Here is a 24,728-nt window from a genome sequence, read left to right on the forward strand (position 1 = left end):
ATTTTCCCTCCTCCTTCTTGTCTCAGCTTTATCAGGCCTCCCCGAGCACACACATTGCTTCCTGGAGCATCACCCGGGTTACTGAAGCTCTGTCATTTCTTTACCGTTTTCTCTCTGTTAAGCTGACAAGATCATCTCCGCAGACCTGTCTTTGCTTTCGCTCTTTCTTTCTTCTGCCACCGTAGTTCTGAGATGACACCGTTCTGCAGAAATCTCCATTCTAGTCATTGATGTCATTTTTTTCCTCAGTATGGGTCACACATTCCTGTTTCTCCTAACTTTGGATCCTAAAATTAACGCTGTTGCTGTTGCTGTGTGTTTCTTTTCCAAGAAGTATAGATCAAATAGGGTATTGCCCTGTATCTCATACTGTGCTGGAAAACCCTGTGCAGAACAGGCTAGCTCAAAACTTCAACACTCCTCCTCCTCCAGGCTGGTGAGCACTGAGATTTCCAGCTTGAACCATAGCCCTCAGTAGGGTTTCAAAGATTTTGTTATCTTACCCCCCTCCTCACCACTGAGTGGCCTGACTTGTGGTTTAGTAATTTTTTTATTACTTCCATGATACCCATCTCCCTACATATGCAGCCACTGACATCTGTGCTCATTTTTAAAATGTAGGTTCTTGAGCTGGAGAGAGGATAGCTTAGCAGTTAAATCTTGCAGAAGACTTGGGTTTGGTTCCTGGCACCTCCACCATGGGATGCACAACTGCCTGCAACTCCAGTTCTAGAGTTTCTCCTGCCTTCTGGCCTCTTAGACAACTGAACATACGGGCCGTACATAGACTCGTGTAGGCACGTATACACACACATCATCTTTTTTAACTTCTTTGAAAAATTGGGTTCTTACCTGTAAGACAAGTCTCCTGACCCTGTTTATATTAGCTGAACAGAGATCCAGTGACTGGTCAGAAATTATGCCTAACTACCTCCTGTTATAAGGTCCCCATACACTTTGCCATCAGTCCTGTGTGTCAACTGGAGAGCACATCCCAGGTTCAGCCAGTAAAGAGGCATTCCATAGCCTTTCTTTCCAGGTCCTCCCACGTCTACTCTCCATGTGCGAAGGAACTCATCCAGGGAGGCATGGACAGCCCTTCTGATCTCCCTGGAGGATGTCTGCAAACTTGGGCACGTACACAATCCTTTAGTCTTCCTGAGAGACACAGGGTAGCCCATCACAGCAGCCTCTGCCTCTCATCTTCTGGCTAACCCACAAAAATCTGTTTTTTGCCCTGAATAGGACTACCCTATCTATGACTGTGATTGAGCTCCCCTGCTCCTTTAGGGGGAAAAAGTGGTTAATTTGGAGTTGAAGTTGACTAATTCTTTTCTTGTTTGATTGGTTTGGTTTAGGGTTGGGTTGGGTTTGGGGGGTGGGGTGGTCTTATTTCTTCATTTGGTTTGGGTTTTTTTTTGTTTGTTGTGTTTGTTTGTTGTTTTGTTGTTTTTGTTTTGAGACAGGGATTCTTTCTGTAGCCTTGGCTGTCCTGGAATTCACCCTGTAGATGTAGACCAAGCTGGCCCCGAACACTAGAAATCACCTGCCTCTGCCTCCAAAGTGCTAGGATTAAAGGCATGAACCACCACTGCCCAGTTACGTTGATTAATTCTAAGACCACTGCTGTATGGGGACTTTGGCTGTACTGTTACCTGCTGCCTTACTGGCTTCTGCCCCTGAGTCTCACCTCTCTACAGCCATACCTCTCCTCTGTCTCACCCTCCTTCACTAGGCCAGGACATTCTAGGCTTGCTTTAAACAGCAGAGTGTAGTGGAGTCATCAAGATGTCAGCTCCAAGTCTCAGCATTAAAATGCCAGCGCCCCCTTCCCCATGCTCTTGGGAGCCCGGAGCTGCCACATAAAATGGCAGTCACTCTGCAGAGAGATCACAGGAGAGAACATGTGGAAAGCGAGAGAACCTCAGAACAAATGGAAGAAAGGAACATAGTTGATAGTAAAACAAAAAGAGAGAGAGAGAGAGAGAGAAAAGAAAAACTGAGGCCTCGGGAATTCAAATCAAATGAAGCTAGCCCCAGCACAGGCTGTTGTGGGGGTGTGAAGCCACAGGACCCCAGTAGGCTTCATCACACCAAAGCTTAGCCACACCTAATCCCCATGCCCTCTCTAGATGTCTAACTCCTAAGTCATGGTTGGAGGCCACACTAAGCTGTCAGTCCATAGACAGCAGTGGTTAAACAAAGCATCCAGGCAACCAAAGCTGAACTCCTGTTTCTAGTTTTGATGCACACCCATCTGTCTGGATTAAGAGCCTCTTCATCTGGACTCCTCCCTACCTTAATAGTATTGTGTGCAGTGAATACATGTCACGGGATGCATGGAAATGGTCTGCTTTGTACGATGCTCTGCAGATAACACAGCAAAAAATAGGCCCTTAATAAAAGGCTTCAAGGTGACACTCACAGTTAATATGATCATGAGTCACACCACCTACTACAGTCCAGGAACAAGAACGATTTTCTCTTCTGAGTCACTGAATCATGCCGGCAGGATCTAGGCAACACTTCCCCCATCTGCGTACCCTCGAATGTCACAGATACCCACCAACAAAGCCCCCCAATACTAGAAAAAGTGTGTTGGTCCCCAGCTCTGCTCAGTTCTATTTGGACCCTGTGTATTTTCTCTGAGCCAAGGCATGAGTCAGACAACTTACGTGGACAGAGCTCAGTGTCAGCTGGATGAAGAGTCGAATACGTTTTGAAAATCCTTGAACTTGGTCGTCGGGGAAGAAAGTGAAGAGGACCTCATGAACCCCCAACAAAGGAATGAGGAGCAACGTTGATTTCGCCAATCTGCAAACGATACCAACCTATCAGTCATGAGGGCCTTGCTGGGACTGGGCAAGATGCCCTGCTCACTATTCACATCTGTGCTGTAAATCTCCCACTTCTGATGAACAGTTCATCTTTTGTGACCTTACTTATTCTTGTATCCCTGTGTGTAGCAAATACTCAGGGAGCTTTTACAGAATGAATGAAGGAACTATGCCCCAGTAGGATATCACGCCTACAGACATTGATGGTCTGATGGATAATATACTTCTATGAGAGCCGCTGCCACCCTTCGATACCACCCAAGTTTAACAAGTTCCTGGGTACATGGCTGCCAGGTCCTGATACTGGTTTCTCTCCCAAGAAATTCAGTGCTTCCAATGCCAACCTCAAACAAGAAAGAAAACGAGTTGCCCAGGGCCACAGAGACACCAAGGAGCTATCCCCATCCTGAAGTGGAGCCTGCCCTCAGCTGTCCCTCAGTCCTATGACAGCAAGAGCCACAGGAAATGGAAAACTGATCCTTCTCGTAAAGCACACTAAAGTACACAGTGTGGAGGTTGGCGGTCGTTTACAGTCTACACACATACCACAAAAAAGACAAACATTCCTTTGTACCACCCACGAGCAGAGTGTACAGCTGGGGCCCAATTGCTCCAAACTGGTGAATCCCAAGCAAGGCTGGCCATTAAAATTCCTTTCAAGGCTTTTAAGATACATACAGTGGGTCTTCAGAATGCGTAAGTTCTGCTCTAGAGGAGCCAACCAACTGTAGATTGATGGACACGATTTCTTCAGTTGTGTCCATATTGAACCTGCACAGATTCGTTTCCTTATTGTTTATCTCTAGACATTGCAACACTGCGACTATTTACACAGCATTCACACTGCTTTGTGTACTAGACATAATCCAGAGATGATTTAAAGTACATAGACTCGGAAAACAGATACATCAGCAGTTAAGAATGCTTGCTCTTCTTCTGGGGGACCCAGGTTCTGTTCCAAGCATCCATATCACATAGCTCACAGCTACCTGTAACTCCAGCTCCAAGGAAGCTTTTGCCTTCCTCCAGTTTCCATGGCTACCTGCACACACCTGACATGCACCCACATAGATGTATGCATGTAATAACTAAATAAAAATAAACCTTAAAAATAAAGTATAATAAAAGGATTCAGCACCTCAGATGGGTTCTGGAATAGGTCTCCCATGTGCATTAAGGGCCATCTTACTAGGTCCCAGAGGCTGTCCCCCAAGAGTGTGGAGTTTGCAGAGCTCCACAGTGGACTCCAAGGAGTAGTAGAGGCTGGGAATGGCCTCGTTTTACCACTATCTGCTTCTTGACTTAAAGTAAACAGAATTAGCAAAGGTGACTCATGTTCAGGGAAAACAAACGAAACTGGTGTCTAATCCACACTGGGGGGAAAAACAGAGCTTAATTGTAATGTGTTTTTAACCCAAGTACTTAAAGAGCCAGAGTAGGAAGAAGCCCAACGCCCAACCCCCAAACCCTCCCACAGAGAGAGAGAGAGACAGAGACAGAGACAGAGACAGAGACAGAGACAGGGACAGGGACAGGGACAGGGAGAGGGAGAGGGGGAGGGAGGGAGAGAGAGAGAGGTGGTAAAGATACAGAAAGCTACTGTGGTTAGCAGTCCACATGCCATTTTTCTAAAAGGCGAAACTCCATCCTGTGTCTATGAGACCCACTGAAATGCATGGCCACCCATGCAGCAAAACCTTCTGCTTCTTTATAGCCATCACATAAAAGGGACTCTGCCTGCCCATGTGGGCTGGACATCCCCAGAGCCTTGACAGTCAGGGGAACCCACGACTTGGGAGGTGAGTGACAGACCCTGGTTATGTGCTTCTCCTGAAGGGAGCTCAGATCCACTTCTGCCCCCGCACCCACCCACATGGGTGTCACTTAGAAAATAATATTTCCAGGGAGACTTTTTTTTCCATCTCTTCCCTTTTTTGATAGCTGAGGATTGAGACCAGGACCTCACGTGTGCTGAGCACATGGCTCTACCACTGAGCCCTGCATCTAAGGATTAGTTTGTTGGTTTGAATATACAGGAATGTTAAGATCCCTTTTGGCTCAAAGGTTGCAAAAGGAAGAGGTTGGGATTTGACCTGAAGGCTACTTTTGCTTAGGATGTAGAGTTGTTTTGACAGTAGGAGACATCTTTAGTAGAAGATGTAAGTGTGGATGCTCACATTTTAATCTTGTGGAAGCTAGAGCAACCGGAAGCCAAGGCTACAAACTCCTGCTCCTACAATCAACTACGGCTAGCTGGTGGTTCTCCTTTAGATTCTAAACGGTCTCCAGCCTCCATAGGGCCTGCACCCTTGATGATATTTGCTCTGCACTGACGAGAGCCTGAACTTGTGACTCATACTCTGGATTATCTAGAGCAATAATACACATCAACGTACTTATGTGCAGGCCCATGTCTCACCAGCAATTGATTTCTTGGGTGATATCATGGCAATTATGGATTTTTAAGTTTCTTTTTTCAAGTGTGTGTGTGTGTGTGTGTGTGTGTGTGTGTGTGTGTGTGTGTGTGTGTGTGTGTGTTATGTCTAAATGTGAGTTTGCATGTTAGTGCAAGATGCCTCACTTGTAGATGGGTGTGAACCATATTGACATGGGTTCTAGGAACCAAACTCAGGTCCCCTGAAATGTAATATGCACCCTTAAACACTGAGCCATCTCTCTGGCCTAATTAAGGGTTTTAAAAGTCATGCTAACTATGGAATGATGCTAGTTCTACAGAACGGTATCGAAGAGAACACAGAGGGCTTCCTTCCATTTCCCTCGTATTCACAGATGGTATGGCCATAGTCTATCCGTCAACACCAGGAAGCCAGCAATGAGAGCAGACTAAAAATATATTCCAGACGTTGTTGGATTTTACTTGTTTTCCATTTTCAACCTGTCCAGAACCCATGTGGAAAACATCACATCTCTAATGGCATATTGGGTCACTTCTGCCACTACCACCCCTCTGGGTAGATGAAGGCTGGACCTCCCTACTACTCACACCCTTCTAATGTCTCCTTGGACAAAAGTACAATTTGTGTCTCAGCCCAGATGAAAACCATAAATAGTCCCAGACGTTTACTCTTATGGACTGTGTGTATGCTGTTCTCTCATCCATAGCCGACTGTTTATTTAAATGGTACAGTTTGTTGCAGTCCTTTGAGGACTCAACAAATATTTATTAAGCATCTGCTCAGGGTACATGAGTGGGTACAGAGGGAGTAGAAAGCTCAAACCAAGGGCAGTAGGACACAGGGACGGTACCAGGGTGTGGGTTCAAATAGCAACATCACCAACCACTCAGAGAGACCTTGGGTGAATTCTTCAACCTCTTTGTCCATTAGTTTCTTCATTTATAGAAAGAAGATTATACAAAGAATAGTGTCCACCCTGCAGGGTCCTCATAAGGATTAGGCAAATGATGCAAGGGGTCAGATTGGGCTGAGGGGGAGGGGGAGGTGGGGAGTGCATGCGTGCAAACATCCATGTCTGGTGTTGTCCTCCGTTGCTTTCCCCCCTCATCTACTGAGCCAGACTCTCTTCGAGTTTGGAGCTCATCGATTCAGCTAGAGTGGTGGCCAGTGACCCCAGGGGATCTACTGTCTCTACCTCTCCATCACTGGGCTCATAGTTGTCCATCTTTTACACATGTGCTGGGCATCCAAACTTGGGTTCTTGTGCTTACAGCAAGCACTTTACTGACTAAACAGTCCCTCAGAACCCCCTTACTTCAATTTTTGATAAAGGGTCTCAGGAAGTTATCCAGGCAGCCCTCTGCAGCTCAGTCTAGTCCTGAACTTGCGATCCTTCTGCCTCAGCCTCCACAGGAGCTAGGATTCCAGGTCTGTGCCACCAGCCTCAATGGTCATCATTTTTATTTATTTATTTATTTATTTATTTATTTATTTATTCATTCATTCATTTTGGACTTGGAAAGGTAAAGATTATTTGCCTTATACTTTCATATTACGGTCCACCTTTGAGAGAAGTCAAGATGCAAACTCAAAGCAAAAACTGAACAAGAGGCCATAGAGGAGGGCTGTTTATTATCTTGCCTATCATAACTTCTTGTCCTTACGTGCTTAATTTGATTCCTTATGCAAGCCAGGAAACAAAAGCAGAGGGACCACCCACAGTAGGCTGGAACCTCCTACATCATAGTTAATCAAGGAAAATCTGAACAAGGCAGTTCCTCGATTGAGAATCTCTCTTTCCAGATATGTCCAGGTTTGTATCTCGTTGACAAAAACTAGCCCGTATATTTTGCTTAACAAAAATTAATTAATTAGGGGGCTGGGGATTTAGCTCAGTGGTAGAGCGCTTACTTAGGAAGCGCAAGGCCCTGGGTTCGGTCCCCAGCTCCGAAAAAAAGAACCAAAAAAAAAATTAATTAATTAGCAAACACTTAATGGGCACCTACTATGTACACCACTTTCTCTCCCAAGAAAGAGGTATAAGCACATTGTTATCCCAGAGTTGTTTCCAGATCTCTGGGCAATAGAAAACCACATTCTAGAGTCTGAGCTGCACAAGACTTGAGGGAGCACCACAGTGTCTAGAGTGAATGAGAAAACACTGTGGTTGACGCTCACCTGTGCCCTACCTCACTCTAGTCCTGGGGGGAAGACTTTAAAAGGAAGCTGTACATTATTCAGTATTACTTTTTTGTATGGATGTGTGATAAACCCAGAGTCTCTCCATTGCTAGGCTATGTTCACATTCTCATCCCTTTTTTTTTCTTTATTAACCCGGAAACCGGGAAGAGGAATAACAATCGAAATGGTTGTCATTTTAAAAGGACTCCTGCCCGTAAATGGCTGTGCTTCATCATGGTGACAGACACATGTGACAAATAAAGGAGCAGAGACTTGTTTGAGGGTTAGGCTTAATCCATGTTCACTTGACCTCCTTTTTTGGGGTGGGGGGTGTTGCTATGTGGAGATATCACAGTGTGGTGTAGAGCACATGGAAACACTAGGCTGTACAGCTCATGGTGCCTAGCAGGCAAAAAGTAAGAGGAAGATGCCCACTGCCAAATAGCCCATCCCAGGGACCAATGTCATTATACTAGGCTCCATCTCCTAAACGTTCATCACCCTGTCCCCAAGAGTGTCACAGACTGGAGGCCAAACTTTCAACACATAAACTCCCAGGAGACCTTAAGACCCTGCAGAACAGATGCTATACAGCTCCAAGGGGGCTTGTCAGTTTACCACCCATTTGTGATACTGCTAGTCTGTGGCTGATGGGGTTTAATCATAACACTCAACTGTGGTACTTGGTGGGTGGAGTAGGATAAGCTGAAGGAAATTGATAAAGTCACAGAAGTTGGAAGATCATTTGACTCCTCCTGTAGCAGTTCACGTGACCTAAGAAGGATTACGTGAGCCTTCCCTGAAGCATGTCCCAAGACCCTTCTTTGAAAGGTGGCTTCCCTATTCCCACAGGAAGGGAGCATCCTTACTATTGAAGTCGTTGGACCACAGAGAAGCACCTGGACTCACAGGGCTTGCTACATCTCGCAGTCTATTACCATCAGATCATGCCTCATGTGTCCAGTAATATCTCCCCATGACTGTCCATCCTTTATCAAACCCACCATAAGCAATATGAATTTGATCATTCTGTCTTCATTGCCTTGAGGAGGCTCCCATGACACAAAACTTCTACATTTATATGCTTTTCTCTCATTAATCATCTATACAACTTTCCGACCCCAGCCAAGGTCCCTACGAGTCAAGGCAAACGCTTTCTTTCTGCTCTCGTGCTGTCCACCAGAAACTCCTGTCAGAAAAGAGAATGGGATGGGTGAGTGCCGCAATTACTCTTCCCTGTAAAGTCACCCTGAACTCGGGCTACACACTCACATGGAGAGCAAAACCATTAATAAGGGGGAAGAGAGCTATCTCCGTGTTGGGAGCCACAGAGAATAGTGAAGTGAGAAAAGGCTGAGGGTCAGTTAGCCTCTGAGTGCTTGCCCTTCATCCTTGCCTCAACCTACCCTCTCCAAGTCAGACAGTAGATCCATTTACTGTTTCCTTTACCTGATGGCAGAGGCCCTTGGGGAAAGCTAAAAAGCCTCTAAAAACTTGCCTCTTGGGTGAGGTCTACATGTGTTTAATTTAAACCTTCCTAAAATAGACTCCTGGACAGGGACTGGAGCTTCAGGCATTGCATTCTAAAAGCCTCCCAAATCTGAGAGCTGGAGGTAGCCTTGTATCTCATGCACTGACACCATGCCCCTCTCTTTACCCCACTGAGGGCCTTCATGGAAAACTAACATGGGGCATATAGAAGAGGTCAGTTTGGGGCAGGCGTGGCGATGCCCTTGGATGTAACAGCTGGTATGACGTCTCGATAGCAAAATGGGCAAACAAGCTCACAGATTCTGCGAGGACTCTCCAGCTCGAAGAGCACAGTGAGAGCAAGTCTGTGTCTTCAGAGACAAGTTCCACACTCTACAAACTAGTAGGATCATGCCAATCAACCGGGTCATGCTCTCCCTGGGAAGAGTGAATCAGTAGAAAAGATGTGGGAGACCAAAATGTCAGAGAAAAACCACAAAAGGAGAACATTTTCAGAACGTATTCCACTTGATTCCGTGGAAGCCAGCTGGAGAAATGAAGTGGCTGGGGTTAGTGGCTGGGAGCGGGGTTCTTTGGCACCCTGCTTTGACAGAGTGCTAACCAAGCACTATTCTGGTGATCTCTGGATTTGTGAGCCTTCTGTTAAGACCAGAAAATCTTTTGAGGCAAAGGAAAACTTAGAGAGGAGCACCCTCCCCTTACCTCCTCCTTCCACAGACTTCAAAAATGCACAACAGTCTAGCTAACACCCAAGAATGAGCCCTCACCCCAGGGAAGCCTTTGGGTAGGCTCACACCAAGGTTCTTTTTCTCAAGCATTTTCCCTGAACAAGAGTGGAAAGAGGAAAAGGCAGATTCCAGACAGATTGCATATGCCAAGTTATTCTTTCTCCTCCCCCCCCCCAAATTCACCTTTAATGATTGCCAGGCATATGGTTTCCCCAGCGTCTTCACCTACCCTTCCCTAGATCGATGTCACTCAATGAGACTGTACAGAAGCACATTCACCATGGGCCAAGAAGGGCTTCCATGTGCTAATGCATCTGATGGTAGTCCTCCATTCTGGCTGTCTATCAGAATCTCCCGGGGAAGCCTCTAAAGAACCCACACGGTAAGATTCTAACCCACACTTCCTAAGCAGACTACCCAATGATGGGGCCCACAAGGCTGTGTTTCAAGCCAGCTCTCTCCAGATGCACATAGTAGCTAAACTGGGCAACTACTAGGAGTCACTGAGGGTCTAGAGCATGAAGAAGGTCCCAGGGAAACATGACAGACTTGAAGTGGAAACAAGGCCATAGAGGTCAGCCTTTGGGTCTCATGTCTGCCGGCTAGTTTTATGCCAACTTGGCCCAAGTCAGAGTCATTTGAAAATAGAAACCTCAACTAAGAAAATATACTGCTACCAGATGGGCCCATGGGAAAGGGATCATTTTCTTGATTGATAATTGATATGGGAGGGTCCATCTCACTGTGGGAGGTGCTACTGCTGAGTTGGCCATTCTGTGTGCTATAATAGAGAGCAAGCCACGAGGAATAAGCCAATGAGAAGCCTTCCTCCATGGCCTCTGCCTCAGTTCTTGCCCCCAGATACCTGACTGCCTTGAGATTCTGGGCCCTCTGCCCTGACTTTCCCAGATGACAGACTGCAGCTATAAAATGAATTAAATCCTTTCTCCCCATGTTGCTAGGCCATGGTGTTTTATCACGGCAACAGAGTACCTAGCTATGACAAGTCTCGTTGGCTCCACTTCTGCCTCCCGGAAGTCTTTGCCTCTGCGCAGTCTCTCGACGTACCCTGGTAGTCAGGGCACTTGCGTATCAAAGGGGTGGCATTCCTTGAGTGGACTCTAGAAGCCCTGCCTATTCTTGGAGAACAGTGTTGTGAGGAGGCTGAGTCTTGGGACTGGAGCCAAAAAAACTGTCTGGCCACTTGGAGTCTGGATTAGAGGCGCCAGGAAAGACAGCATGACTCCCTGGGGCCCAGACCAGGCCAGTTCCCCAAGGTTAAGGGTTTCTGCCAAATGTTTGGATGAAAAATCTAAGTAGCGACTAATTTGTGTGTGTGTGTGTATGTGTGTGTGTGTGTGTGTGTATATATATATATATATATATAATGTATGTGGATATATATGTATATACACTAGTGTGTCTGTGTCTGTGTGTATAATATATATGTACTATATATATACAGTGTGTGTGTGTGTGTGTGTGTGTGTGTGTGTGCAAGCTTTCCAGATTAGGAGAGGCTTATTCTTCTATATCTGTTGGAGTAAGAGTCTTGGGAAGATGAGCTTAGGGTCTGGGTCTAGGGCAAATGCCTAGATATCGGCCTCCATATCTGATCAAAGTGGCTTCCCACAGACAATGTCCTTCAGGTGCGACAATTCATAGGAGATGGGTCTGTCATAACTCTCCCACTGCACACACCAGAAAGTAGGCCACAGGAGCCAAGCTTATTTAAGGTCACTGAGGGAGCTGGGGTGTGGCAGCCCCCTCCCTCCTGTCTATTCCATATCAATGTCTCCGTCACTGCTGCAGTAGCACACACACTGCTAAAACATGGTATGGGACCCGGGTCATGCTCACCTTCTGTTTAAGCACACCGGAAGCATCCAATGAATGTTTGCCTTGTAAATGGGGGATATCTGACTTTTCATCACAAAAGTCAGTCTTAGAAATAGTTTGCGACATGGCCGGAGGTGTTCCCACTCCCACCCTCTGCTTACAGTCTGCTATGTAAACTAAAATCCCTAACTCAGAGCTTTTTTTTTTTTTTTTAGATTCAAATACACATTCTCTTTCCAGCCCTAGTGAAGTTGACCTGCCACCTAGAAGAATAACTAGAAATGGAGGGAGAAGGCCTCGCCTGCCATTCACTCCTCATTCATTCATTCATTCATTCATTCATTCTTTTTACAGCAGTACTGCTCCCAATAAAAGCCTGTCATTTGTTTATTATGAATAGAGACTGTTGTCACTGTAGGGTACTAAAGATAAGACACAACAAAGGTGAGTCACAAAAGAAAGGGAACTGTATGACAGCCATTTCTATGGATTCTAAACATTTCTTTCCTTAAATCATCCTGCAACAGACACAAACTACCCTGCATACAAGACTTTCTAAGACCCTAGACCATGGAGGTGGTTTAATCAAGAATGGCCCCCATAGGCTCATCTGTCTAATTATTTGGTCTTCAGCTGGTGGAATGTTTGGGAAGGATTAGGAGGTATGGCCTTGGTGGAGGAGGTATGGCCTCGGTGGAGGAGGTGTGGCTTTGGTAGAGAAGGTGTGTCACTAGGGGTAGACTTTTAGGTTTCCAAAGTCGGTGCCATTCCCCGTATTTTGCTTTCTGTCTCAGGTTTATAGATCACAATGTAAGCTCTCCAATACCCTATAGTGCCATGCCTGCCTGCCTGCCTGATGCCAGGCTTCCTGCCATGATGGTCATAAGCTTTAAGCCTTATGAAACTATAAGCACCCCCCCATTAACTCTCTCTTCTATATGTTTCCTTGGTCATGGTGATTTATCATAGCAATAGAAAAGTAACTACAATAACCATTTATTTTTACAGTCTCCTGACAGGACATTAGTATGTTCTTAACTGTTCAGCCCTTTCATCATCTTCATGTGTTTAGAAGGCTTAATCATTGGCAAAAGGGTCACATGCACCTCAACAGCTTCTCATAAGGGCTCTCTTCTCTCACCTCACCTTAAGAGACAAGTACATCATTACAATCTAGATGCTATGCTTTGAAAGTGAAATATCTTCTATGGGTTCATTTGTTTAAATGTGTACTCCCAAGCTGGTAGTGTTCCTTTAGAAGTTGGTAGAATCTTTTTGGTCATGTGGCCTAGTTGGCAGACATAGGGATATAGAGGTTTGCAGTTGACATTTATATCCCAGCCTCATTTCCGGGAGAGCTCTGCTTCCTGACCTACTGAAAAGTGTTGATGAGCCTCAAGCAGTCGCCACCAAGGACGTGAGCTGCTTGCTTGGCTGAGCCTTCCTGGCCATGATGGACTGTGCTCTCTCAAACCAGGAGCCAACATATGTCTTTCATTAAGCTGCTTTTTGTCCAGTATTTGGTCACAGGAATGAAAGTAATAAGGGATATATTGTTCCTCCTATCTCAAGACTTGGTTGACATCAAGGATAGTCAAGATAACCTCAAATTGCTAAACACTGGCCTCCAGCCACTCACCTGTATTTGTAGTCTCTGAAGCACATCTGATGAGCTTTGAGCTTAGAAATGAGAAGCTTGAGAATCTTGAGGAAGATGAAGAAATTAACCTTGAAAACAAAAGGCAGATGCAGGTAACTAAGGGGCAGATGCCACATGTTGTGGATATCAAGGTTACCCTGGGTGGGCCCATAAGCCCATGTTCATCCATGTGAACCACGGGCAAGTTGGCAGTTAGTTCCTCACATAGGAAGTGGCTATGGTTGTTCCAAAGACTCTTGGGGGATGAGGGGAACTTGGAATATCATTTAGTTTATCCTGCCTAGCTGATGTCTAGCACTCAATACTCAGAAGACATACAAGTATTACTACTAAGTGACACTTAATTGCTTACCACCCAGGCTTTGGGCTAAGAACTTACCACAGACATTTTCATTTATTCTTCAAAGCAACCCTCTGCAGTTTTCATAGTGTGTGTGTGTGTGTGTGTGTGTGTGTGTGTGTGTGTGTGTGTATACATATAGAGATTAGTGTAATACTGAAGCTTGCATAGCTAGGCAGTGACTGAGCAGGCGATTATGACCAGAGTTAGCTTCACTTAAACAGAACAGTGTGCTGGCTCCTCTCAGGAGCGAGCTATGGCTCTCCTGCTGTGTGACTCCAGGTCTGCAGTAGGACTCACTGGGCAGTGTATGTCCTCCACTCTCTATGGTATTTTCCACAACTCTCATAAATGGGGAAAAGCTAGACCTCACTGCCAGCTTTGACAGTAACTATGAAATATGTCTGAAATTCCTTGGTGCTTCTTTTAAAAAGGAGACCTTGGTCTTCTTCCCCGACTCTCACCTCTGTGTGTGTATTGTATTTAATTACTTTCTGCTAACGAAAAGAACATGATAGATGATATCACATGATTTCTGAGTAGAGATTTCAAAAGGAAGTTCTGTCCTATCCCTTCCCTCTCCCCCTCTCACTCTCTTCCCTTCCTTCTCTCTCTCCCTCTCCCTCTTTCTCTGGCTAGCATTGTTCAGTCTTAGCAAAGCTAACCACCATGCTGTGAGAGAGAGTCCCACGTGGGAGAACCAAATCTTCTACTAATGTTCGCAGTTCTCCACAGCCGTGTGTGAATCTTGGGAAATGATCCTCCTTCAGGCCCTGTCAAGCTCTCCTATGGCTTAATCTCTGGTTGATACTTTGACTCATTAGATATCATGAGTCTGCTGAACATGAAAAAAGCGGTTGAGTGTAGACTAAATGTGAACTTGAATATTAAGAACATGGTTTACAAGGAGATTGGAAAGGCAGGGCAACCAGCAAGAGATTTCTACAATCACACGGTCATGCTGAAGGGCTTGGGTTTTCTCAGGAAGGTAGTGGAGAACCAGGGATAAATTCTAAGCAGGCATATGACTTGATAAGTTCAGAACCTCTGCTTTTCAGGAAGAGCATTTTAGCAACAGGGATGGGAATGGATTAGCCAAGGGTAAATCTGGAGGTGGGGAGCAGTGGGGAGTACTTAGGAAAGATGACAGGCACTCTCAGGCAGCTGCCCTGGAGTTTCAGTGATAATGAGAAATGACTCATTTAAAACTATCAAGTGTGGGTCAAATGACCCTCGTTACTGGTTAGATGTGAGACCAAAGATCAGCTGACATTTCATGGTAGACCTCTACTGTGTGGTAGTGCCATTCACCCAGAGAGGGACCATGTGGAGAGAACGCTCTGGTGAGGCTGGCAGGAGGGTATGTCTAAAAACTTCAAACAAAAGAGATGCCTTAAGGCAGATAAATGCCCATGCCTGGACCTCAGCAGAGAAGGAAGCCATTAGAGTGCTGGGAGAGGCTTTGGTGGCAGATATTTTCTAAGAAAAGAGCTGACAGAAAAGGTGATCAGGACAAGTCACAGAATAAAATCTCTACAAACATTGATCTATCACAATACCAATGTCCCCATGCAGAAGGAAAGCCCTACAGACTAAAATGTGTGCTATAGAATGCACCATAAATACCCATATTTATGTCTTGTGTGCTCTACTGGCCTCAGAGTTTCAGTGCTAAAAAGCTAGAGTGTCTAAGACATAAGTCAACAGGAACAAAGGCAGTACCCAGCCAGAGGATATTTAGTACCAGAAAATTAAAAAAAACTGAAATGAAACATAACCAAGTAATGTATCCCCTTTAACAGGATATCTGCTTCTCATCACAACGAGAAAACACTGTGTGCTTAGCTTAGTGACTTGTAGAACATGGGCATTTTTCTGACAAAGTAAGCTTAACGGGGAAGATACATCTTTCAGCCAATGGACTGCAGTTGGAACTGTCTCCTAGGAAATAGTGCCTGTGGATCTACTGTTCTCTATGTCTTCCAGAGACCAGACAAGAGAAAATGAGCAGCAACCAGGGCCACGTGAAGGAAGCATCTCTCCACAGTTCCAGTTGACCGTCATCCCCAGTCACCATGGAGCCTGGGCCCCTCTGGCTTTCCAAAGGTCTAGAATCAGCAGCCCCTTTTGGATGGTGGGTTCTTCATTTGTATACCAGCCGAGAAGGTGACAGATGAGGAATGCTTTCAAGAATGAAACTATCTCCCCTAGGAATCTGTGACAAGACAGTGAACACTCAGAACCCCAAACATATAAAACTCTCTTCTAGGGTCTGGACCCTGCAGCTGCTTTTGCAGATGTTACCTCCTTGGTAACATGGATTTGGCACCCTATACAGCTGTGGGTCTAGCAGTGGTGATTCCCAACATGACAGCCACTCTGGGTCTTGTTTTACATTACCAGCAATCTCTTCTCTCTGTCAACCTTCAGTTTGCTCTATGGTCAAAAATGCTTATACCTCTAAGGTTTCTCCTTAAGGCCAAAACCCACCTTCCCCACCAGTCCTGCTGAAATATATGTGCTCTGTAGAAGGTAAATAACGACTGAGAAAGCATGGAGGAAATCTCCTTTCTTTCATTCAAATCATTCATTTTCCACAGCACTGAAGCCCTCAGTAAATGCCTGTTGTAGTGAGGAATGCCACCACCCAAACACACACACACACACACGTACACACACACACACACACACACGTACACACACACACACACACACACACACACACACACACAGTTTGTGTATTTGATCCCCAGCTTATGGCACTGTTTGGGAAGGGCATGGAGCCTTGCTACACAAAATACATCACTAAGGCCTCACTTTGAGGGTTTACAGCTTCACCCTCCTTCCAGTTCTCTCTCTCTCTCTCTGCTTTCCAAGCATGGATGAAAATGTGATCAGACAACCTTTTCTCCTGCTACAGTGCTTCCCCTGTCTGTTGACATGTCCCCATCATGATGAACTCTCCTGTATTTTATCACAGCGATGGAAAAGTGACCACTGTACCTATGATCTGATTTACTTTCACAGTGAAAAGTGGAAGTTGAGGTGCACTAAAGGTAAATACAATACGACAGAATTTAGCAACAAGAGGCTCCCTGATAATGCTGTAGCACAGAGGGGAGACCAAGGCCCAAATGTGATGCATTGTGAGGCATAGAACAGGAGTGGACAAAGGATGATAACAAAAGCGATAACGTGACCACACTTCACTGTGTAGAGATGGAAGAGGGTTGTGGTGGCAGATGATAGAGTGGGCAGGGAGACTGCCACCCTTCGACTCTTCAGCAGAGAACAGTTTAGAAGGGAATTGATGCTTAGGGAGACGTGCAGCTCTAGGAAGCTCCTAGCTCCTAGTGAGACAGAGGACCTAAAGACAGACAAGGGAAAATGAGAAGTAACTTTGCTCATTTTCAACATTGTCGAATTCTTAACCTATCAGAGAAGTCAATGAGAGTAAATGATGGTTTGATTTTGTGACATCATAAAGTCAACAGATAGTTCATTCAACTGATTGACTAAACAACCCACTTGACTGGGTGTTCAATCTGGTCAGATGGTTCGCTCCACTGAGCAGAATAATGATTCAATGACCTTTCTCAATGTAATTAGTTAATGAGGCCACCCTTGAACAAATGGAGTACTCAAGGCTTTAAACCTTGCTAGCAGGTGGTAGTGACTAAGCTATAAGAACACAACATGTTCCAGTATGACTCAACTTTGACAGGACAGTCAAGGGTGAGAAGCTAATGAAAAGTTTTATGAAAAGACACGCAGGAAGAAGAAGGTGGGAATTCTCCTGTTTCTTTTTCTGGTGAACATCTGGATTTCCCCGCCTGTCACAGCATGAACCTTTCTGAAACACAAGAACCATAACACTAGCAGCAGCAGATGAAGTCAGCTGGTGTGTCTGACAGTCCAGAATGGTATGTTTCTTCAAGCCAGACATTGTTCATCAAACACAGACAAAGCTTGGGAAGCAGGGATGATGTGACAAGGGATCCCGAACCTAAAATTCCCTTGTGACAGCCCAGTGATCTGTTCGCCACATGCACATGTGACTTTTCCTCAGAAAGTATGCACCTTGCTCCAGATCTGGTGTGGCAAATATAAAGGAAAATTGATAAGCACCCTGGGATCTGAAATAATGAGTACGGCTCAATTTTGATTGGCATGTTTTTGTTGTTTTAGAAAAGTAGTTCCCGACCTGTGGGTTGCAACCCCTTGGGGGGGGGGGTTGTCAGACAATCCTTTCACAGGGATTGCCTAAGGTCATCTGTATATAAGATACTTACATGACAATTCATAATGATAGTAAAATTACAGTTAAGAAGTAGCAACGAAAATAATTTTATGGTTGGGGGCCACCATAAAATGAGCAACTGTGTTAAAGGTCACAACATTAGGAAGGTTGAGAGCCACTGTTTTAGAATTTCCATTCAAATAGAATATATGTGGAGGTCAAGGGATTCTTTTCTTAACACAGTATTTCCTTTTGCTATGTCACAATCCAGTGTGTTGTGAGAATCTCCGTTCCATGCGGTTACTTGGAGACCCAAGGCTCTGTCCATGTTGTTGCCAGTGAGTCCTCATTTAGATTGGGCTTATGGCTATTCAGATTAGTTGAGAGTGACCATGTATGGTCATATGACCAACCATAAAAGCCATGGTCCAGGTCCTTTATGGCAAGTAGTCTTTATCAATGGAACACTCTATTGTAGGTCAATTCCTCTTGATCAAATCCCTACACACAGAGACAATAGTAATTAAACAGCATCTTCCCTAAGACCTTTATAGAAATGCTCCTTTCCAGGCATGTCTGATGACTTTTGCTTTTGCTAGTTGACGGAATTGGAAAGTTCAGTTGAAATATTAGCTTCCAAGGAGGGATATGGAGCCATCAGCTGGTCATGTAAAGAAACAGAACATCCCAACGGAGAAGGAAAACTTTGAGTTTTTCCATATAGGTAAAACACGAGGTGTGGTCAGAAAGGACAAGCAACACTTCTCATATTAAGGAGTCGGGAGTCAATCTTGAGTGTTAAGTTGACTCATTGAAGAGTAGCAGGCAAATAGAAGATGTAATTGGATTTTTCTCGAAAGTGTTCTTTCTGACTGCAGTACGATGGCTTGATTGCCAGGAATAAGAAGGGAGGGAACCAATCAAGAGGCATTTGCAGAGGACCACACATGAGGGCTGAGTAAATGTTGGAAATGTAGAGTTGAGAAGGAGATGCCTTGGAAGGAACTTCAAGAAATAACGCCAACTTGAAATCCCAGTGGATATTACAAAAAGAAAAAAGATAGGATCTATGAGGACACCAAATATTGTGGCTTGAGTGTCTGGTGATGGGTAGTGGAGTCACTTTCTGGGTGGAGAAAATAAGAGGAAGAGAAGGATGGATAAAAAGATGGGGAGCCCATTGTGAGCTAGTGTGAATATGGGTCAGATCGTAACTGGAGTTATAGAAACAGCAGCAGCTGAAGATCATTTTATCCAAATGGGGAAGACAAAACATGCTCTTTTCTGGCTATGGAGAAATGTTACTCCAGGAACTTGGAAAGAATAGCAGAAGCTAGCAGACTGGTGCATCTTAAGGAAGGCAGAAGCAGCAAGGTGATGGTTCCTGGCTGTGCACGAGGGTAACTTGAGAGCTTCTAAAGCGTCAGCTGCCTGGTCCTATCCCCCATAATCTCTATGTGACTAGTCTCAGGCATCACAGCCCTTCTAATTTGCAGTCCATTCTGAGAACCACATTTGTTGGCAGCTTCATCCATTTTAATATAAACCTTAATCTTATCAGGATACAAATTCTGATTCCATGCTTCGAGTTAAGGGTGACAAGAATCTGAGTTGATAATAAGCTCATGAGAATCTGTTGCCAATGCCATTGGTCCAAGGATTCTTAGAAGAGCAAGAGTGTAGCCAGATGATTTTCAACCCCAGCTACAAACTAGGTTCTCCAGGTCCTTGTGAGATCAATGAAGCCTAAACATGACAATGGGAATCAAGCCACAAGGAATTTTAAAGACATCCTGGAGACTCCAAGAGCAAGTAGAAAATGGTATTCTAAATTTCAGCTGTTTAATCAGGCAAAGCCTGGACTCTCAATTAATGGTAAATTGGTAGTTTCTCTCCTGGTTTGTTCTTCCTTGTTAGCAAGCACCTCTCAGTGCTCAAAGTATGGATTCCAATCATCTCCTAAATATGTGTGCCAAGAGGCCACCATATACTTAATCTGGCTGCTTGGACGAATAGAAAGTGGGCTATAATGGCAACAAACTAGCAGATCTTAACAGATACTTTAAATATATTAGATCTGGAGCAGAAGCCAAGAAACATGGTATCCAGAAAGCGGAGGTGAATGTCCTGACACAGTGGCATAGAGAAGTTGGTGCTTGACCCAACACCAGAAAGATGAAGACTGGGGTCCCCCAGTGGATAAGATGGTGAGGAAAGCAGCTGGGACCCAGGGTGTCTGAGGCTATAGACTAATGTCAGAAAGAGCCATAAGCAGCCCAGGCAAAGGCCTGGAGGGAATAAGTATGTTTCAGAGAGCACTGGGCAGAACTGTCGCTCAGTCATCCACTCCCCTTGGTCTCTGAAGTTATTGAGGCAAAATAACTTCTCGGTGTCATTAGCAAAACATAAATATAATAGCGCTCCAACTTGCAGGCTCATTGAGAAGATTGATTGGGTTCATATAAAGCAGTTAAGAGCTGGCACTGGTTGGAAATACTCAGTGAGTGTTACCAGGGAGCAGTACTGGCGCCTGGGCAGGAGGTGGGTGCTGGGACCCCAATCAGCGAACAGAGTAGTGGGAAAGTGAATGACTAGAGAAGTGAGGGCTCAGAGACCTACGAGTAGGATATGTATGGTCAACTTCTACTTGGGACCTTCTCAGCCAAGTGACTAATAAGAGAGGGAAGATAGGAACACTGTGTATGTCCCTCGCAATTGCCCTCTCCCCCCACCCCATGCCCTTGATTCTCTTACCATTTCTATGTGCATTTCTCTTCTGGGTCACAGCGAGATGCAAGCAAAGAATTTTACTTGAGTTGTTGACAGAGACTAACAATCTTCTTCAAATCTGTTTTTTTTCCTTTCAAGATCTTATGCTATCTACATATAAATAAATGACCCAGCTGCCCTCACAAATCATCCTCTAAATCCTAGCTTCCTAAAATGTGGGTCACAAGTTTATAAGGGGTCACATCACCCAGTGTAGGAGGTCACAAAACATTAGTGGTAGTAAGGCGGTTCCAACCATACAGCAACAACAACAACAACAACAATTCAAAATTCAATGCATGCAACCAATGTGTTTCTGGTAGCATTTGCCCATGTTGCAGCATGAAATTGAAGCAACTTTGTTCCTGAAGGCAGAGCATGCACACTGTCGCTGCACATGCCAATGACACTCTCTGAGACACCTTAGCTTTGCTTCTGGATGGTTGTGTTTTCTGAATTGCAGTGTTTTTACTCTACATAAGCAGTTTTCTTCTCTTAAAAAAATGATGATTTAATTACAGAAAAGAGACTTTTTCACATTTCTCTACTCTCATTCTACAGCACTGTAAATATTCAATTCATTTATCTTTGGATTGGATTGTTAGGACATTGGAGTTTAAAATGGCTGTTGGAAAGAACGGAAAGGCGGCTCAGCAGTTACGAAAGCTTACCGCTCTTCCAGGTTCAGCTCCCTGCACCCATATTAGGTGGCTTACAACTTCCTACAATTCCAACTCCTGGGGGGTCTAACACCCTCTTCTAGCTCCAAGGGCATCTGCACTTACACACACACACACACACACACACACACACACACACACACACACACACACTAATTAAGATCTTTAAAAAATAACCCTTTCTAAAAATTGCTGTTTCAGTTGCTAATTTCAGTTTTATTTTAAAAATTGCTATATGAATTCCAGCATGAGATGGGGAAGAATCTTCAGTAATCTCCAAAATAGCCCTGAACACACTTCTGCTATTTTGAAATACATATTTATATCTTTATGTGAAGTGTGACATTCTCAACATTAACAAATATCAACTCTGAGAAGCATTGAAAATGCACTGTCAACTACTCAGCCAAGATTTAATTCTTTATGCAAAAACAGACAAGCACATTGATCTCACTAATGTGCAAACTTGCTTTTGTAAAATTGCCAAGTCATACATATGCCAAGGATTTTCTTTTAAAGTAAATTTCTTTATAATTCATTGTCCATAGGTTTTTGGTTTGTAGCCATAGTATTTTATATGTCTATATACTTGGGGCTCCATAAAAGTTGCTTTGGCAAAAAGAGGTCACAAGGATTCAGAGGTGTGCTTTCAGTGGGTCCTCCAGGTCAGTCCTTTTCTTTGCCCTTCGAGTTTCTGCGTCACGACAAAACCAGTAACATCTGTTCCATTACCCAGGATCCTTTTGTAGTAACACTGACTCTCCCAGTTTCTCCTCTGAAAGTAGTGATTTCAGCTTCCTCCCGCCACTAGCTAATGACATTAAGGTAAATGCTAAGCAGGGTACAGGTGCCACACATCTGTAGACAGGCTGAGACAGGAGGACTGGTTACCATGAGGTAGAAGTCAGCTCTGAGGTGTCACAAGACCCTATCTCAAACAAGCAATCTAAAGACAACATTGGTCATTCCATAGTTTCTGGAATCTTCCAAGGCCACAGGCAGCCCTTTCCCTGTCACAGCCCTTTGGTAAAAGATCACAGAGATTACTTCAAGTCCTCATTTATAGATCCAAGGAGATGGAGGCTTACAGTCTTACCCTGCATTTAGGTCCTGAACCAGGAGACTTTTATAATTTCTCACCCAGGAGAAACTGCTCAAATGTCATATTCCCCCTCTCATGAACCAGAGGTTTAAGGAGTTAGGAGGGAATTGAGAATAGAGATGCCCCCTGAAGCTCCAGCACTTAGAGAAGAAAAGGGTAGAGGGGATGGTGGTCCTTACTGTTACACAAAGCAGCATGGGTCCTCTGATGATCCACCAGATTTTCAGGTTCCCATTTGTGGCCCAGCACCTAAGAATGAGATCAGGAACGGGAGTCACATGAGGTGAGGATAAAAGTCTAAGGTTCGTGCCCTGTAGAAGAAGGGTGCTTGCCTGCCTTGAAGATTACTGTCTACCGATTCCTCTCCTAAGAGGAGGGATAGGGGGGAAAGACCGTTCACTCCTTACCATGGCATTGCTCCTTATCATTAGGAATGTACTGCATAGACCGATCCACATTTTCTTCCATGAGCATGCAAACAAAAGCCCCTGGTTGTGGACCCTTAGTGCTTTACTCAATAGTTACTTCACGTGTCATTTGCACACTTAGAAATATATGTGTATACCTATATGTAACGGTGAAGCTTGGCTGGCGGTTATCCGGAAGGGACATGGATCACACGGTACACATTGTGAAGAAGCTTGAAACTTTCGCTGAGATTCGGTTCCTACAAGTCAGGAGAGTCATAACTAACTTATGTCTCTTGGTGTGTCTTAGCCTTTGCACCGTGTTTCCCAATACAGCAGTGCCATGCTGTGTGGAATGATTCTTCCCTCGGTGTGTAGCGGAGTTGCTGTTTTCTCCCATATGAACAGAAACTTCTCTGTGCTTCTGTTCTTACATACCCAGCACCACAGCTGGCCCAAGCAACATCTTTTAAAAATTTACATGTGTAACAAACAGGTTTCTACAAGACCTTTGACAGCTTATCTACACCCCTGTTGTGCTCTAGAAGGAGAACTTGGAGAGTCTCTTTGGAAAGGTGATGTTGTTTCCTATATTTGGGCCCATCTGGGAACTGCTGGTCCACGGAAGACTGACATCAGGTGAATTACCTACCGTGTGTTCTCCAGGTGTGCACGGGCAAAACCCCAGGGAATAACAAACAGCATGGGGAAGGCTGTGTAGAAAGCGGAGAAGTAGTTAGGAATTGCTTGTTCAAAACCACCTGCTCCCACACCAGCCTAATGGGGCCCAGCATGACAGGTCCAAAAGGGTTTAAAAAAATAGAATCATAGACTATGGGAATTGGTGAGTATACAAAGACCAGCCATGGCTCTACTGTAAGAGAAGCTGGGTCCTGGGGAAAAGAGCTTGCTACCTGTGGCAAGTAATAAATTCATGGGTTTCAATTTTCCATGAGGAATATCATGGCTCCATTTATTTTCTGTGGCCTCAATTGACCAAGGACTTGTGGAAACTAGAGTTCCAGATCAATATACCCTGCTTGTACTTTTAAAGTGATGATGATGATGATGATGATGATGATGATGATAAACAACTTTTGTTTTCTCAAATACTTGCTGTCATAGACTGATGTATTTTGTCCTCTCAGAATTCCTGTGTGGAAGATCTATCACCACTGTGATGCTATTTGATAATGAAGAATGTGGGGTAACTAAGTTTAGACAGTGTTCTGAGTTGGAGTCCTCATGATGGGATTAGTGTCCTTATGAAAAGAGACTGGAGGTCTCATTTTCTCCCTCTCTCCACCAGGAGAGGATACAGCCAAGAAGGCAGTTTTGTGCACACCAAGAAGAGTTTTGCACTCACCAGAATACAAACACATTGGACTCAGAGCCTCCCAAAGCAGAGAAAGCAGTATCTGTTGTTCAAGCCACACAGATATTTTATTATGTCACAGTGAGCAGGCTAATGCTATTAGAAAGAAGTCTTAGCAAATAACCCTATTTAAAAATGGGGTTCAGAACTAAACAAAGAATTCACAGCTGAGGAATGCCGAATGGCTGAGAAACACCTAAAGAAATGTTCAACATCTTTAGTCATAAGGGAAATGCAAATCAAAACAACCCTGAGATTTCACCTCACACCAGTGAGAATGGCTAAGATCAAAAACTCAGGTGACAGCAGATGCTGGCGAGGATGTGGAGAAAGAGGAACACTCCTCCATTGTTGGTGGGATTGCAGACTGGTACAACCATTCTGGAAATCAGTCTGGAGGTTCCTCAGAAAATTAGACATTGAACTGCCTGAGGATCCAGCTATACCTCTCTTGGGCATATACCCAAAAGATGCCCCAACATATAAAAAAGACACATGCTCCACTGTGTTCATCGCAGCCTTATTTATAATAGCCAGAAGCTGGAAAGAACCCAGATGCCCTTCAACAGAGGAATGGATACAGAAAATGTGGTACATCTACACAATGGAATATTACTCAGCTATCAAAAACAATGACTTTATGAAATTTGTAGGCAAATGGT

General features: G+C 44.5%; 1 protein-coding gene across 1 annotated transcript in view; it reads right to left on the minus strand.

The window, feature by feature from the left end:
- Window positions 1-24,728, minus strand: part of Glp2r (glucagon-like peptide 2 receptor) — a 63,255-nt gene that overhangs the window by 8,514 nt on the left and 30,013 nt on the right. Inside the window, exons 8-11 of the mRNA NM_021848.2 lie at window positions 23,344-23,404; window positions 22,464-22,533; window positions 13,133-13,221; window positions 2,676-2,814 (exon numbers count right to left, since the gene is read on the minus strand). Coding sequence (NP_068620.1) covers window positions 2,676-2,814; window positions 13,133-13,221; window positions 22,464-22,533; window positions 23,344-23,404 — 359 coding nt within the window. The remainder of the gene's footprint in view (window positions 1-2,675; window positions 2,815-13,132; window positions 13,222-22,463; window positions 22,534-23,343; window positions 23,405-24,728) is intronic.

This window comes from Rattus norvegicus, chromosome 10 (assembly GCF_036323735.1).
Source record: "Rattus norvegicus strain BN/NHsdMcwi chromosome 10, GRCr8, whole genome shotgun sequence".
In the NCBI taxonomy this organism is placed as follows: domain Eukaryota; kingdom Metazoa; phylum Chordata; class Mammalia; order Rodentia; family Muridae; genus Rattus; species Rattus norvegicus.